At 38.8% G+C, this 18,707-nt stretch overlaps 1 protein-coding gene across 7 annotated transcripts in view; it reads right to left on the reverse strand.

Annotated features, from left to right (window-relative positions):
• The window catches only part of phf21b (PHD finger protein 21B), a 110,813-nt gene that overhangs the window by 67,417 nt on the left and 24,689 nt on the right, over positions 1–18,707 (reverse strand). For 4 of the 7 annotated variants that reach the window (XM_069903423.1, XM_069903420.1, XM_069903422.1 and 1 more), the window contains one exon: positions 6,825–7,082. In XM_069903423.1, the coding sequence (XP_069759524.1) occupies positions 6,825–7,082 (258 nt within the window). Of the gene's footprint in view, positions 1–6,824; positions 7,083–11,473; positions 11,496–18,707 lie in introns of all 7 variants that reach the window. The other 3 variants (XM_069903421.1, XM_069903419.1, XM_069903425.1) reach the window with 2 other exon arrangements.

Consider the following 18,707-nt stretch of genomic DNA (forward strand, 5'->3'; position numbering starts at 1 on the left):
TAAATAAATGGGACCCAACAGTTTCAGACAGATGTTTTCGCTGTAAGAAGGAAACGGGAACAACAGTACATGCAATTTGGGCATGTGAGAAAGTGGAAAAGTTTTGGGAAGATCTAAATCAGAAATTAAATTAAAAAAATCACAAAAAGCAACACACCAAAAAATCCAGAGATATTTCTTCTAAGTAATATAAATAAAGAACTTGGACTCGATTTGGATGGAGCACAAAAAAAAGATTTATTATGATTGCCTTAGCTGTAGCAAAAAATTGTATTATGTCAACCTGGAAATCAGAAGATAGCCTGAGAATATAGCAATGGTACATAGAAATGAATAAATGTATTCCATTGGAAAAAATAACATATAATCTAAGAAATAACATCACAGTATTCGAACAAATTTGGGAACCGTACATGGAACACAGAGAAGTCCTACCGCGGATCCCCACCACCTAAAATGACAGGAGAAGACGACGAAATGAACTGACCCAGTATGTAAAAGTAGATGACACAATTTTCTTGCTTATTTTCATTGTGTGAGGACATTGTTTAATGCATCATATATGTTGAACGTTGAGTTGTTGGGGAGGGGGGAAAAGGGGAAAAATGACCATGTATATTCAAGAGGTAAATGTTTATGTGTATTTTGGTCAGTATGGTTCATAGTGTGAAAAAATAATTTTTTTTTTAAATGCTGGCCACTGCCAATCACTGACATTTCCTCTCTGAGGGGTCCCTATGTTGCTGCCGGCTAAATGAGGATTTTAGAGAATCAGAGTTGCAGTGTATAACCAACTTTTTTGATTCAAAACTAAGACTTCACAAATTATTTACAAATAGAAACCCGTTCAGTCTCTTCACACCTATACATTTCCATCACTATACACATTCATTTCTATTTAGCAGCATTGCCACCACTGTGGCACCTTGTCGCAACATAGAACAGAACTTTAGCCCACAATGTTGTGCCAACCTCTAGATCCTGTCTCCCACATAGCCCTCCACATGCTGATCTAGTAGTCTCTTGAAATTCATTAATGTACTTGCCTCCACCACTGACCCAGTTAGTGCATTCCATGCACCAACCACTCTGGGTAAATCTCTCGAACTCCCCACCCATTACCTTATAGCTATGCTCTCTTGTATTGAGCAGTGGTGCTCTGGGAAAGAGGCACTGGCTATCCACTAGCACACTATTCCCCTCAATATCTTGTTTTCCACCATCATGTCACCTCTCATCCTCCTCCTTCTCTCCAAAGAGAAAAGCACCAGCTCCCTTAATCTCTGCTCATAATGCATACGCTCCAAGCCAGGTATCATCCTGGTAAATCTCTTCTGCACCCTTTTCAATGCCTTTCCAAAAGTGAGTAACTCCCACTTGTTTGAGGGACTTCCCTTCAGTCTCAGCCCCTCATTGCCTGGTGACAGAGGACTCCAGTCTACGATGCTTCCCCAGTTCTCACGCATTGGCAGCACCAAGCCTCAGTGCATCCCTCAGTAAATATTCCTGCAGCCTGAAATGTGCAAGTGAGCAACATTCCAGCAGTGACATCTGAATACTGAAATACCAACAGGTTTTAGGCAGACCAAAGTGTGCCTTTCACCAAGTTGACGGTCTTCCAGCAGTTCTGGACATCTCTATGCGCAATACCAGGAATAGCCCATAAATCAAGAGTCCTTTGTCATGCTTCTGCTGTGGATGAACCATAATTAGGTCTCTTGCATCCTTCTCCACACACATTCTGAGCAGATATGCATTCTGCAGAGGTGGGAGATTGTGTCACTCCACCACAGTCATCTCAGGGACAACATGGATATGGCTGGGAAGGCTCCTCTCACCAGCAGCCAAGCTCAGAGCAATTAAATATTCCTCCAGATGACTCAGGATGGTCTGCTCAGGGAACCACCCCATCATGTCCATTGAGTCCTCTTTTCTCAGAATCTGCAGAGCGTTATGTTGTCCACAACTCAGTGGTTTTATGGTCAATGGTGATCGCCTGGAAAAACTTTTCCACGAAGGATAGGTGGAGTGGCAAAGTCCAGTTGACTGAAACATTGAACAGCAAAGGGGCCAGGCCTATCTATCTTAACAGCTGGGACAGGTAGAACCTCAGCACACAGCTGCACTTGGTACCCTTGTACTTTGCACAGCCACATGCAGCACACGAAGGTGGTCATCAAGAGGAGGGCCATGTTGGAAACAACCTTGCCCTATTGACTGCCAACTTGTACATAGCGACCTTTTGGACCTTTCCATCTTGGATCCCCATATGAACCAGAAGACTGCTATGGTGACCGCCAGGGTGGAGATGGGCCACATTTAGCAGTATCGAAAGCACCTCACACCTGATGACTTCCCCATTGTCGAGAGGGACCACAAACCCAATTTCTGATGGATCTTTAAGATCTACTCCAACCAATTTGTTGCATGCCTAGACCTTTCCAAACTCGATCCCCAACACCTTCAGTCTGCAGACCGATCAGGTGCCTGAACAGAAGATGGCGACCTCATTCAAGTGAGGCCTTGACCAGAGTGTTCCACTGCCTGGCAACTTCACTTCTCTTATTCCTACGTCCTTCCTGATGGTTTCAGCAAATGGTTCAATGCAGCACACAAACAAGCCTGGAGAGATCAAGGAGCCCTGCCTGACTTCAGACTTGATTGGAAAGCTATCCGTTTCCCACATATGTATTTGGATGACACTATGGATGTCCACAGAGAAGTTTAATCCAGTTTCATATTCCCTGCCCAAAGCCCTTTGTGAAGCACATGTCCACATTGTATCTGGTCTAAAGCCTTCTACTGGTCTAAGCTGACCAGGCATGTATCTAGCTCGCAGTTCTGCAAGTAGGCAATGGCATCTTTGAGCAGCAAAGCTGTCAAGAGATTTTCCAGCCCAGAACATGTAGGTCTGGTCTGTGTGGATCACCTGTCCCAGGACAAATTTGACAATGGACAGGATTTTGCATTTAACAAGGGTGACCACTTCCTCCTTCTCCCCCTTCTGTTTCTAGAGAAGGGTGATGATGCACTATGGAGTTTGACATACTGCCAGAAGCATGTCCAGGCTCACCTAGTCCCACAGAGACCTGTACAACTCAGCCACCAAGCCATCACTTCTGAGAGTTTTACTCTACACAAGAGAAAGGATGAAGTCAGACAACTCCCCAATTAGCTGGTCCTAATCCAGGTTCTCCCACTTGCTGTTGTTCAGTAACTCCACGATAGGAAGTTCTAGGAGGCCATTCTGTCTATAGCCTTAGTGTTACAGTTCAACAGACAAGGATCTGCTGATCCTCTATGTCTATCTGAGAGGATGCGACTAAGTAGTCTTCTTCAACAATCTATGGATCAGAGCTCCTATGAACTTTTTGGAAGCGTGAGCAAGTCTCATCCTGCTCCACTGTAGACTCTGGATCAGAAGATGATCTTGAAGGACTGAGCTTTTCACCTCTCAGGTCAGTCTGGAGTTGGCACAGTTCTCTCTCCCGCTGTCTTTCTCTCAAAACTCTTTGGAGGATAAAGAACCACGATGTTCTCCTTGGTCACTTTCTACTAGTTCAATGGGAGAATGCAAAGAAGGGCTTCAGGATTCTCCAACCAGTATATTCCTTCTTTACTCTCTAGGTTTAGCAACATCATGTTCAGCTTCCGCGTTTCTTTACCTGTCTTCTGGTCCTCCTGTTGGTGACAGGAGGCACGAAAGAGTCAGTGGTCAGAGAACACCGATTTGACATTATTGCTTCTGACCACGATGTCCTTGGGTTGTCCGATCTCAACCAGATGGGCTGCAGCTGTGCTCCACTTACAGGGTTGCTAAAGGCATCGCACAGTTAGGTGTCCTTTTCCATCTCCATCAGAAGTCCAGAGGAGCTATCCAGTATGCTGTCAACACTACCAGTTTGTCCAGCAACATAGATGATGCAGTTGAAGATATTGCCCAGAACAACTAGCCTGGATATCACCAGAAATGGTGCGAGCTGATAGCCAGCCTCTCACTCTGGGTGAGGCATACACCTTAATCAGCAGGAGCAGGGTGCTGTGGTACCGTCATGAGGACCTCCCCATACCCAACCTCAGTAATTACAAAAGTTGCCACATGGTACAAGATATCCAGACCAGATGCACAAGTTACCTGCTCCTCCCCCCACCCCCAACCATACAGACAATCCATGGGGTCACCATCACTTAGATCTCTAATAGTTCCCGAGGTGCATCAGCTTACACTCCTGTATCAAAGTCACGATTGCCTTGACTTTAGCAAGGTATTACACATCAAGTAGTGTGTTTGAGACTGTGCACATTAGTGGTTCACAATCTCTAGTTCACAATCCTTGCAGTCCAATGTCAATCATCCGGAGCCCTCACCCACTGCTTTGTGAACTGCAGCACCATTTCGGGCACAGATCTTCCTTTGGCAAAGCTGGTGGTATCGCTGGTGGGAGATCTGGTTGTGCACCTGTTTTCTCAGACTACTGACTTGCTTGTATTCTTCTCTACGGTTGGGGGCGCAGCCTCTGCATTCCACCCAGTGTCCTGGAGCAGGAGTGGGGGTTGGGTGACTGACTCTGCATTCCTCCCAGTCTCCCAGAGCTGAAGGATGCTGGGTGCTGTATTCAGGTGCTCCTCTACTTAGGATGCTCAACTTATGATTTTTTGAAGTTACAATGGAACGCTGGCATTATATTTTATGATTAGAGATTGTTTTTCCAGTGTGGGGAAAAAAAAGGTATTCAACATTATAAAATAGTTTTTGTTATAGACAAATTTCCCCAGCTGTAGGCTAAGTGGTCTGAGCATATTTAAGCCAGGCAATGATGTTTGGTAGGTACTTTATTCTTTTTCGGCAAATGATTTTTCCACCTTCAATAGATTTATTGGAACGTAACCCCATCGTAAGTGGAGGAGTGTGTGTATCCTATAGTTGGATTACTTGTAACCAGTTGTCCTTCTTTCTTTCAATTCAGTCTTGGTGCTTACTCTGCCTTCGGCCAGCACTCATGTCATCCTATACCTTTCCATTCACCACTTGTTCTTTAATCCCAGATCTTCTATTGGACCTCTACAAGTAGGTTAATCTAAAACCATATTTCCCCCCTTGAGCAAAGATGGAGATTCCAGTCCAGGAATGCAGCTTTAATGATTTTCTCCTTGATCTGCTAGTCATTAAAAAACAATTTCTAAATCATAAAATATAGCGCCAGCATACCATAACTTCAAAATATCTTCAGTCAAGACATTGTAAGTAGATGAGCACCTGAATACAGCATCCAGTAGCCTCCAGCTCTGGAAGACTGGGAGGAGTAGAGTCAGTCACCACACCCCCACCAGGTGCAGTGCAGAGGCTGTGTCCCCAAACTTAAAGAATACAAGCAAGCCAGGAGTCAGAGAAACAGGAGCACATCCATTAAACCTGCCTTAGTTCTCCTTCAAAGTCTCTTTAGAGATCAGTTATGGTGAACTTCAAGGACACCATAATAACCACAAAAGCAGGTCATAGGCTAGGAGGCCTGCAAAAAGTAACTCACTTGTCCCAACAAGTGCAACTCTATAAACAAGCTTGAAAACACCACGATCAAACCAGCCCATTTAACTGGTACCATATCCACACTCTAAACATTCACTCCTCCTACTGATCCTGTCACTGCATTGTCTACAAATGTCAAAATGCACAGTACCTTAACAACCTTACAACCATGCAGCTGTCACCATGGAGAACAGGGGCATCAGGGTCAATGAATTAACTGTCCATAGTCTGTATTTGAAACAAGCACCTGGAATAAACTACAGAGTCAGTACAATTATGTGGTTGAAAAGATATCTGAATAGTAGGGTTTTGGAAAGGATAGGAACAAATGCAGGTAAATGGATTAGTCCAGATTGCCAACATGGTCAGCACAGACAAGTTAAGCAGAAGAGCCTGTCCTGTGCTATACGAGTCTTTTAATCAATTCTCTTTCAGGTTCACCTTCAGTCACATACCATTCGGATTCTTGTTAAGTTTTAAATCTGAAAAGGTTAAGAAATAATACCCTGGAATATTATTCTCTCTCGAATCAAAAAGCTGTCATACCTTTGGAATAATACAATGTACTGCATTTTATTACATGCTAAAGCTTAATTGCAGCAACAATTTCTCATTGTAATTAAAAGAGGTACTAAACCAAAACATTTGTCTGAACAGAGAGTGCTGTATAGGATTAGGCCCTTTGGCCTACCATGTTTGTACCAACCATGCTATCAATCATAAACAAATCTAATTGGCATGCACATGATCCATATCCCTTTGTTCCTGACTGCTAATTTATTGTTATGAAGCAGTTATACATTTTGCTATCATCTTCTTGGCGGCAAATTCCAGGCAACTTCCACGCTCCAAAATAGACTCGCCTCACATTTTTAATGTATCTTCCACACAAAGTCAAATATAATTTATAAATCGCATTTCTCAAATGCAAATCCAGAAAACACTTCAAGGTGAAACTGCTATTCTAAAAATTATTTTAATGCTTCAATCATGGATTCAATAGAATGCTCTATTAACTTATTAGAGAGGAAACCTAAGTTTCCTCTTCTTAATATGTAACTTACAAAAAAAGGATTAGTAAAAACTGTATTAGCCCTTCTGAAATGTTATGAAAAATCTTTCATCAGATGCAGAAAAACAGGCAATAGTTTTTTAAAAAACACAAAATCTACTTTTCTGGCAACAAAGTATATTTTTACAAACATGATATTTTCTCAATGAAAGAGCCCTGATGTATCACCCTATGACCAGTTTGTACCACTTGATGTATTTTCTGGGTATATCTATCAGCATCTACCTGTGAATTTGATGTTTCTGGAACCCTCCTTCCAGTGGAATTCAAATTGCTCCCTGCCAGTTTACTTGTGGTTTGGAGGTTGATTGGAGCCATCTGTGGAGGATCCGTATTAGCTGTCTTCTGTCCATTAATGTGTGCAGTAACCATAGTGATGGGATTCTTAGATGGCACCACTGAAATCGCTATGCTCTGATTAGGTGCCTTGATGAGTGAAATAGGTTTAGTACTCCCCACGGGACAACTTCTTACTGCAAGCTTCTGAAAAAGAACACAAAGTTTCAGTTTTTCTTGTATTGTACATTCAGCTGATGACAATTGAGGGAAAGAAAATGTTTGTTAACAAGATTACATGAAATACAACAACTGGATTTATAACAGCCAAATAAAAGTAACACTAACAGAATTTATTAGGAGCCATTGAAACAATTTGACCCAATTTTAAGGCAATACAGTTATGACTTCTCTGTCCCTTTAATTTTGTGACAATCAGCAATCACATCAGGTTGCAGGTTGATGACAGAAGGCATCTGGGAAGAAAGAATCAGTAACGGACTCACGTAGGCATGATGGCAAGCAGGCCTTCTGATGGGTCTTGGGTGTTGACAAGTTCTTAACAATTTGGGGATTTAGATCAAAAAGGTGTGATTGGATATAGGACTTTCAGCTCTGGTTCACTGCTGAATGATATACAACAGCTATAGAGGCTACAAGGGTTGTGGCAGCAGATCAACAACCAGTTGATATCTCTGAAGGGACTGGGACTCTTTTTGGACTTAATGGTACCAGATCACTTGCCTTTGCAAGGCAAGCAAAAGAAAAGTTTTCAATGCACAATATCTTGTGTACATGATAATAACTTGAATCTTGAAATTCCTCTGGTTTCCTCTTGTATCTCGAAAGTGGCTACTGTGATTTCCCTCGACACAAGTAGATGGGAGAATTGGGGAGATTTGATGGGCACACCAGGGGGAAAAAAGATTGTTAGGAAATGAGCAGCAGAACAGACCTGAGGAATGTTCAGAACTGGCATTGGCTTGTTGGGTCAAAAGGCCTTCTATAAGGAAATAGGAAAAAATATTTCCAAACAATTACAAAAGGAAGCAATGGTTAAAACAAATTAAACTGATTAACCAACTCCTTTTAACCTTCCTAACAAAAAGGCCTAGAATTTAGCAAAAATTTTAAAATTCACAAAGTTCTGGTAAGAGGACAACAATCCCATGAAGAAGGCGAGGCCCTGCAGCCAAGATAGACAAAAGGCTTTACTGTGGCTTCAATAATCAGGATATTAAGAGACTTTAATACTTGTCTATTCTCTGGAATATCTTAAGCTGGGATGATTTGAATTTTATGTTTTCATAAAAAGTATTTTTGAAGGAGCTGAGACTGGCGCTGATGGACGAGAGCTGAACGTCCCTTGCAGACCCCCACAGCTGGCTCCGGAGCCGCATTGTCCAGGCGATTCCACCTGAGAGCGGCTTTTGGGGTCCACAGACACCCGCGCTATAAGCGATTCCGCGGATTAACGAATCACATTCTAACAAGGTTTCAGTGTACTTGTGGTTTTTTTTAAAAAATATTTTATGTTTTCCATCAATAAACAAGGAGATAACATCATATACTGTTTCAAAATACACAGATATCCCCCACCAATCTACAGACATGAGATGTTTCTCTCCCCCCCCCCCTTAAAAAAGGGAAAGAGACTGGGTGAGGTGTCAGTGCTTCTGATGAGTAACCATGGAGACACCCCCTTATATAATTTCTTTTGTTAATCCATTTATTTGTAATTTATGTTGGGATGTGGCAACAGTTGTGTTGAGGTGTACGTCAGATACGGCTGCCATATTTTATCAAATGTGTCTTGTGGTGGTTTTTTTTCATATTCTCCTTTACCTTTTCTGCCCTCTTTTGCCCTCCTTTCAAGTGTTCTCCATCTCTTATTCCTCTTCCTAATATGCAAGACAGTACAGGCCCTTCTGCTGAACTTGTCTGTGCTGACCATGTTGGCAATCTGGACTAATCCATTTACCTGCATTTGTTCCTATCCTTTCCAAAACCCTACTATTCAGATATCTTTTCAACCACATAATTGTACTGGCTCTGTAGTTTATTCCAGGTGCTTGTTTCAAAGCCATTACTTTCAAGAGGACTCATGACCCAAGAGGTTCTGGATTCTCCAATAATAAATATCCTTTCTACATTAATCCTGTTAAAATAGCCCTGAATATTGTACATTTCAAATATGTTTCCATCCAACTCTCCTATAAACACTTCGGACAAATCTACCTTATCCAAACTTTCCAGATGTGAAATTAGTGGCCCGTGTAACTGACATAACCTCACTGCTTTCTGTTCAATAGACAAATAACAAAATCAGATGAAAAATTGGGTGGAAGCTTGATAATAAATGCAAGTTGACATTTTGAGAAGTCAAATGGGGGCAAGGACATGCACAGTAATTTTGATAATGTGATTTCATGTATGCATCGACAATAAATCTGAAACATGAATTTGATTTCGACACCCAGGGATCGGAAAGGTGATGAAGGCAGCATTTGCCACATTTGTCTTGATAGGGCGATGCATAGAAAACAGCTGGGACATAATGCTGCAACTTTACAAAAAACTGCTTGGAGGTCAAATCAAGTATTGAGAGCAGTTCTGGTCACACACTGTTGGAAGCAAGTGACTTAACTGGACAGAGTGCAAAAAAGATTCACCAGGATGCTGCTTGGGCTGGTGCACTTTAATTCTTGAGAGATTGGATTGGCTGAGCTCATTTTCCTGGAGTGAAGAGGATGTGGGTGACCTGATAGAATACAAGGTAATGAGATGCAAACGTACATAGAACAATCATTTTCCAGTGGAAGGGATATCAAGATCAAGAGGAATTGGGTTTGAAAAAGGTAGGCACAGAGTGGTTGATATCTGCAATGTACTCTCAAAGATGATGGTGGAATTAGATACAATTACTGAGGCATGCAGACAGACAATTAAAATAGGCAAGGCGTGGAAAGAACCACATCTAATGCACAAAAAATGGGACTAGCGTAGACAGGCAAAAAACGTCAGCATGAATGTGTTGGATCAAAGAGCTAACTTTTGTGCTGTATAACTCTATAAACATTGTCAACTTTCCTAATTACCTGCTGATTCAGCATTATAATCATCCTTATACGAATCATTCATTTGGATATCCAGGTAGTTCTGCAATCTTTTCCCCCCTACTTTTTTGATTAACATTTAATATTTTATGACAGTGCAATCCATTTGTCAAATCTTTATATCCTTATCACCTCTTGACAATTTCCCATCTACCTTTACCTCATCATCATATCACACAAAACATTCTCTGCCAGTGTCAACCAAATAATTGATACAAAATGGTAATAATTTGAGATCTCAGCATTAATTCTTGTGACATGCCATTTGTTGCACTTTACCCAACAGTAAACAAACACGTCTTCCTTCCAAAAAATGAATAAATTCACTCCAAATCTATTCCACCACTATGGAATTAGCAAAATGTGCCAGGTTATTTGGCAGAAACATTATCAAACTACATTTGACAGACCGAACTGATATCAAACAGTTGAGAGGTTTTAAGCAAGCCTGTGAATAAAATACACGCGAAGCAACATGTGCAGACACGTTTGCGTATGTCAGCATACATTCCAAGAAACTTGTACATCCATGGCAACAGATGGTCATCAGATTACAATCAGAAAGTATCAGAATCTGTAGTAGGTCAGGCAGTAGTCATGAAGACAGAAACAAAGTCCATTTTCCAGGACAATGATTTTTCATGAGCAATTGACTGGAAGTATTAACTATTTGGATAATTAAAAAAGATTTTGTTTATTTTTATATTTTCAGATTATTTACAACAGTAAAAGCCAATCCTGGCCAATGAAGCCCATGCCACCTTATTATACCCAATTAACCTACAAACCCTGCACGATTTTGAAAGGTAGGAGGAATCTAGAGCACCCAGGGAAAACCCACACAGATCATGGGAAGAATGTATTAAACTTCTCACAGAAAGCTCCAGATACAAACCTAGTCCCTGGCACTATAATGGAGTTGCGCCAAGTGCTACACTAACCATTCTGCCCTGGTATTTTGTCAACTTATCTTGAATACAAATTAGGGCGGCAGTCTGGTAATTAACTGAAAATTTCTGATCAGAAGGGTTCCCTCCATGGGAAGATGAGCAGCACATTCAAAGCAGCGAAGTTATGTGATTCTCACTGCAAGAAATAAATATTTGCAATACACGGTCAGTTATACTGACATTTTTTGCACTTTCCTGTTCTAGTCAAGCTCTAAACAAAAGCTCAAAGGATAAATTTTCACCTAAAGGCTAACCAATCTCTGCTGCTACTAGAAATAAAAATGTGGCAAGATTTACTTTGGTTCCTTTCTGCAAGATTGTTGACAGCAGACAATATACCCTATGTAAAATTTTTAATGTTAACACATCCAGCATAGACAAGTTGTTAATAGAGGGCAAAAATTCATAATATTTTAAAGGCAAGAAATGCAGCATTCTTAAACAGAAATATAGCTAAATTAAACTGATGGTGTATCATGTTATTGACTTAGTTACACAATTGAGTACCATGGAACAATTGAAAAGACATTACCTGAGTGATGCAGTTTGTTATTCTGCAAATAAAGATTAAGGAGTTCATGGCAAAATAATACCAAGTGGTAAACTGGTTTTAGGCTCAATGAAGAGAACAGACCAGAGAATATTCTTTCCAGAATTAACAATTATCATCAAGATAATAGACAGCACTAAGTGATCAGCAGCTGATAAACTGTCCAGAAGCAAAGGACAAGAGTGATTCAGCACAACATGTTAACAACCCTGGTGTTACATGTTTTTCTAGGAAAATATACCAATCATTTGCCTCCCAGGATTTCACAAAAAAAGTTATGATATGAACAGTTAAAATGTTATTTTTACAAACATGCTTGTAAATTCACTTGAAACATTCTTTCAGTGATGAGGTAAATGAGACCAGACAAATTCTGGACTGAAAATAGGATCTAAATGTTATCAAGTCAGATAGTACAATGACTTTCTCCCATTGTCATCTGAATATTAAGTATCCTAGATTCTGAGATGGCCATGCTGAGTGGATGACCAAACGTTTTTCCAAGCTCTCTGAGAAAGTGCTAAAATATGATCAGAAAGTGTTTTCTAATAAAATTTTTTGCTTGAAAAAGTGTGTATTCAACATTTGAATAAGAAATGTCGAAGACAACTGGAAGATCGCGTGCAAAAAAAGCCAAGACCAACAACAAAAGAAGCTCCGGCTTCACCAGCAACCTCAACAGACAGTGTGGGAGGAGCCGTCTCAACTTCTAAACAAACGCGAGAGATGGAAATGCTTTTGGAAGAATTTGAAGGACTGAGACAATGTTCTCATGTGTGAAAAATGCTATGAAAGAGCTCACTACTTCAGTGAAATATATGGGTGAAGCAATAAACAATCTATCCAAAAGAGTGGATAGCTCGGAGAGAGATCTCGGTAAACATGATAAATAGATTGAGACCTGAAAAAACAAGCCGAACAAGACAAGCAACTTCTTTTAAATAAAATTGATCATATGGAAAACTTCAGTTGGAGAAACAATGTGAGAATAGTTGGCCCAAGAGAAGTTATAGAAGGCAGAGATGCTATGAAATTTTTCGAGCCTTGGATTCCTCAAGTCCTTCACACTGATAAACTCAGCGATCATGTCCACATTGAATGTGCTCACTGAATGCTTGGACCAAGGAGAATGGGTGAAACCTGCACTCGACCCATTCTGGTAAGGCTACTAAGCTTCAAAGTCAGAGACAATCTTGAGAGTTGCATTTGAACATTCACAAAATACCCACTCTCCAATAAAGTGGAACAATAGAGATTATGTTATTTTTCAGGACTTCAGCAATGGGGTAATCTAAAAGAGGAGAAAGTTCGACATGGTCAAGAGGAAACTCTATGAAAAGAACTTCAGATATACGATGTTGTACCCAGCAACTTTGAGAGTGGAAATCTCAGAAGGCAATAGAAGATTCTTTAAAATGAAAGAAGAGGTAGAAGACTTCACTCAACAACTATGAAGATGAAGAGAAAAGAAAGCAGATACAAAAAAGTTGACTGTGGAAAACTACCATAAATAAGATATTTTAAGAACCCAGTAAGGTTTTATTTTTTGTGAAGGTCGTCTTAATTATATTTAGAAATGTCAAAGTTTCATCCAATCTACAGCTCCTGGGGAGCTCGGAAAGTGGAAAAAAGGTAATAGCCTGGTTCAAACTCTGGCTTAAGGGTGGGGGGTAAAGTCATCAGCAGGGGAGTTTAGTTTTAAGGATGGAGCTTTAGGGTGGGGTTACTCTTCATCCCTGGAGGTTTCAGCGGGTTATTTTTGTCCGTGGGCCTCAGCGACTTGCTGTCTATGTCACTGTTGGAGCAGAGGTTGCACAATTTTTCAAGAGAGGGCACAGATCATGAAACTGTTTACATATTTATTTGCACAGAATTTACAAAAAGACTGCTAAGGATAAGACATTGAAATTTATAAGTTTTAATGTTAATGGTTTGAACAGAATGGTCAAGAGGAAAAGAATACTTACATATATAAAAAAGCTGATTTATTTCTCCAAGAAACATCTCACAAAAGTAGAACATGATAAACTAAAACGATTATGGGGGGGGGGGGGGCAAGAGACAGGGCTTTCCTTCATTTAATTCAAAAGCAGGGGGAGAAGCTATTTTAATCAAATAAAAAAGTTCCACGTTATAGAAAATATTTCAAGATCAAGCGGTCAGATATATAATGATAAAGGGCAAAATTTATTCAGAACCATGGACATTGATGAATATTTACATTCCAAATTATGATGACGAGGTCTTTATGAAGAATGTGTTTTTAAAAACTATAGTGGGAGGGCAAAATATACTGATTGGAGGGGAATTTAATTTTTGTCTAGACCCCATATTTGACAAGTCAGCAAGAGCTAAGCTAACTCTTTCAAATATGAAAAATTTAAATCTGATGGATGTATGGAGGCAATCCAATCCCATGGAAAGGGACTACTCATTTTATTCTAAAATGCATGATTTACATACAAGAATAGAATTGTTTTTGTTATCATTGAATCCGAAGGATAGAGTAGAAAAAACAGAATACCTACGCAGATTATACTTGGATGATTCACCGCTTACCTTAAAAATACAAATACCACAGACACAAGAAAGTATGCAGAGGTGGCGATTGATAAAAAGGGAGGATTTTAAAAAATTTAAAAGACAACAGACTGAAGTTTTTTGTGAAATAAATTTAGTATCAACTGACAATTGCTTTTTGATATGGGATACTTTAAAGGCAAACCTACGAGGTCAAATCATTTCATTCACAAAAAAGATTAGAAGTGTTTAGTGCCTAAGTGAATAAATTGAAGAAATAGGAGAATTAGAAAAAATATAAAAGAATGGGGAAACAAGACAAATATAGAACAATGGCAAATAAGAAAATTCAGTATAACACTTTACAAACACAAAACAGAAATATTACGAATTAGGAGAGAGGGCACACAAAATATTGGCATGGAAATTGAAGACTGCAGAATCAGCAAGAGCAATAAATGCTATACAGAGGAAAACAATACAGTCACATATAACCAGAAAGGAATAAACGAAACATTCAGACAATATTATAAAAATTTATACAAGTCCAACTCGCCAGGAGATGAGACTGAAATAGAGGAATTTCTAGATCGTGTGGAACTCCCGAAACTGAATAATGATAGGCAAGAACTGGATTTAAGTTTCACTGGGGAGAAAATTGAGAAAAAATAAGAAACTCTTCAAGCCAGTAAAGCCCTGGGCGAAGATGGATTTCCACTCTAGTTTTACAAAGAATTTAAGGATTTACTAATGCTGTCATTCATGGACATAACGGGGTGAGTAGTAGAAACACAGGCATCACCTGACTCTCTATCAATGGCAATAATTACTGTTACCAAAAAATAAAGATCCACTTAAAACTTCTTCCTATTAACCAATATCTCTATTAAACACAGATTATAAAATAATAGCAAAAGCACTGGTCAACAGAGATCAAGTGGAATTTGTTAAAGGTAGACAAGCATCAGATTGTTTGACATAATACATTTAGCCCAATCAAGACAGGATCCTAATATAGTAGTAACATTAGATGCAGAAAAAGCATTCAATTGAGTGGTCTTTTCTGTATAAAACATTGAAAAAGTTGGGAATAGGATGGGGATTTATTAATTGGATTAGGGCATTATATCAAAAACCACAAGCAAAAATAATAACCAACAGCCATCAATGTCCCCATTAAGCTGATCAAGTAGACAAGGTTGCCCTCTGTTCATGGCTCTATCTGTTACGACGATAGAACCACTAGCAGAAATAATCAGAAGCAATCCTGAAATTAAAGGCTTCGAAGTTGGTCAAGGTCAACACAAAATAAATTTGTTTGCCGATAATATATTAATGTACATATCTGAACGCAGGAGATCGCTGGAAAAATTGCAGGAAACTTTAACAAAGTATGGAAGAGTATCAGGGTATACAATAAATATGGACAAAAGTGAAATTCTACCTTTAACAAATCATGATTATGAACAATATAAAGCAATCCACTCAAGTGGAAAACAATATAAAGCAATTCCACTCAAGTGGAAAAATCAAAGGATCAAATATCTGGGAATTATGCATGATAACAATTTGTGTAATTGGTACAAACTGAACTACTCTCCCCACTGGTGAAAATAGAACAAGACCTACAAAAATGGAAGGACATGCCCCTAATGTTAGAGAGAGTAAATTGTATCAAAGTGAAGATAAGGCCAAAAATCCAATATTGTTCAATTCGATACCAATAAATTTACCAAAAATTTTTTTAAAGACAATAACTAATTTAGTCAGACAATTCCTATGAAATAATAAAATACCAAGAATAGCATTAGAAAAATTGACATGGGATCATAATCCAGGGGGACTGCAACTCCCAGATTTAAAAAAATATTACTTAGCTGCACAGTTAAGATTTTTGGCATCTTTCTTCGATACAAACCCACTAAAATGAATGGATATGGGATGACAATGAATGAATAAAACAGTGATTAAGGATTTTATTTATAAATGAAATTTAAAATAAATTAGGAAAAAGACCAAACCCTATATTGATTCATATGGTAAAAATCTGGCAGGTTATTAATAATATAGGAAGGAAAACTGGAATTTTGTTAAGATTCCAATTATGTAACAACCCTATGCTACCCATGATAATTGGAAATAGGATTCTAAATATATGGGTACTAAGGGGATCGGTCAAAAATACAGTGTCTTAATGACACTTGAACAAATGAAGCAAACCTATGGAATTCCAAATGGTACTTTCCTTTGTTATCTGCAATTAAGGGCTTTTCTAAGAGAAATTTGGAGAAATGACATGACTCCTTGAGGAGTAAGTGAATTAGAAAACACATTATGGATGTATAATATATCCAAATTTATTACCCGAATATATTATGTCCTACAAATGAAAAGGAAAAAGCCTGGATTACAAAGATCAAGAGAAAGATGAGAAGCAGATATGGCAGGAAGTATAGCAGAACAATCTTGGTCTGAATGGTGCAAAGATGGGGTAACCTCAATTATTAATGCACTGTATGGATTGGTGCAATACAACTTTTTGCATCAATTATATCTGACTCCACAAAGACTACACAAATTAAAACCAGAAGTATCAGATAGATGCTTTTGATATGAAATAGAGAAAGGAACATTTCTCCACTCTGTGTGGTCATGTACAAAAGTTAATTCTTTCTAACAAGAAATATCAGAAGACTTAACAATGATAACTGGAGTTAACTTTCCAGGAAACCTAGAACTATATTTACTGAAAAATTTTATAGATATTAGCAATAACCTCAGAGTTTCAAAATCTTTTAAGATTGCATTGGCCGTAGCCAAGAAATATGTAACTACACACTTCCATGTAGTTACATGGAAGTCAGATACACCAACTGCTCTGGCATGATGGATATCAGAAAAGACCTATGGAAAAGATCACATGAAATAAGAAACAAACATGATGTATTCCTCAAGATCTGGCAACCATACTTGAATTATGTGGGTGCACAAGCACAATAATGCTCCTGTAAGTTCATTGTCTTCCCTCGATTATAAATGTTTTAATAGAATGAAGATTGTAAGCTCCAAAAGACGGAAAGACACAATATTCGTCAATTTTTTGTGTTAAAGGGAAGGGAAAGTTGGGGGGAGGGGGTAGAATGTTTATTGTTTGAAAATTTTGTTTTATTCGACAAGTTTAATATGTTTAAATAGCATTTGTTATTTTAATATAACTATTTATGAAAAATTTGTATTTTTTAAGAAAAACTCATTTTACATGTAAGGAGACTTTTTTTATGCAAAAGATGCATATTTGATATATGTTTGTAAACCAAACAAAATATTTTTAAAATATATCCTAGATTCTGTTTACGGAAGAGCTAGGATCAATTCAGTGGTTTTCGAACCAGTTGAAGTGGTGTGTCTGGACCCACAGATGATCTTCAATAAAATATCAAACAAAACAGATAAATTTAAGAGCACATGAACAATGCACTGACTGAACTGAGATTTGATGAACAGACAAAGCAGCAAGAATAAACTGGCAATTTTCAGGTTGGGAAGCTGGGACCTGTAGGCATTTGTACTGGATCAATTATTTGGATCAGCAGATCAAGTGTAGACAGTCTGAGACTGTCAAAGATAGATACAAAGCTGGTTGGCAAAATTGGTTATGAGGAAGTCACAGAAAAGCTATTGGGCTAAACAGCCTAAATAAATGAGCAAGGACAGAGATTCAATACAATCAGGAAAAATGCAAGATCATCCACTTCAGTTTTTTTTAAAAAAGCATTTTTTCTGGTTAAAAGACAAAAGGTTCAGATGGTATAGGTGTCCTTGCATTTTAACTTGCATGTAATCTATTATAATACATGTTAAGACAAACAAGCAATTGGGAAGTCAAATAAAATGCTGAATCCCATTTCAAAGAATACAAGTGTAAGAGTCAAGATGTCTCACTCCAATTCTGTACAAAACCTTGGTGAAACAGAATTAGAATATTATGTTTAGTTCCGATCTCCAAAACCTTGGAAGGGTTTTTTTGGGTAAATGGCAGTTTAACAAATATTCACCAGGTCGATCCCTGAGCATTCTTGAGATTAGAAGCATGAATCAGGGATGTTGTTGAAATACAATTATGCTTGATCAAGTAGAAGCCAGTTGATGCTGCCCTGGTTGAAATGTCTAAATTTCAAAATAGATACCCCTCAACTTGCAACCTATGCAACTATCCACATACAAGACCAAAAATTTGCTTCAAAAAATTAAGAAAAAAATATAAAATTTATGTTACATTTGACGAACTACAACAGGGATACAAGGCATGCAAGAGCCAAAATGTGCATACTTACCTTGTTGGTCAGCGTCCTGGGGTCTGTAGGCTGGGTGTAGACATCTTGATTCCCATGAGTCTTCAGTTGGTGCATGCTTAGTTCATGATTGGAATTTGGTTGGAATGTGCACAAGAGTTAAAGGCGCAAATTCATTATCATTAAGACGCTCAACTCCTGTACATGCGCCAACCGAAGACTCGCACGTGGAAGTCAAGATGGCCACATCTAGCCTACAGACCCTGGAGAAAGGCTGTTTGCAGGTAAAAGAAGATCAGGCAAGTGTGAGACATTTAAAAAAGAGATAGGGTGTGAAGGGCAAAGTTGCAAGATTAGGTGGCCCTAGATGACCAGATATTGATGATTCAGTCAAAAAAATACTT

The sequence above is a fragment of the Narcine bancroftii genome, chromosome 11 (genome assembly GCF_036971445.1).
Source record: "Narcine bancroftii isolate sNarBan1 chromosome 11, sNarBan1.hap1, whole genome shotgun sequence".
Taxonomy (NCBI): Eukaryota; Metazoa; Chordata; class Chondrichthyes; order Torpediniformes; family Narcinidae; genus Narcine; species Narcine bancroftii.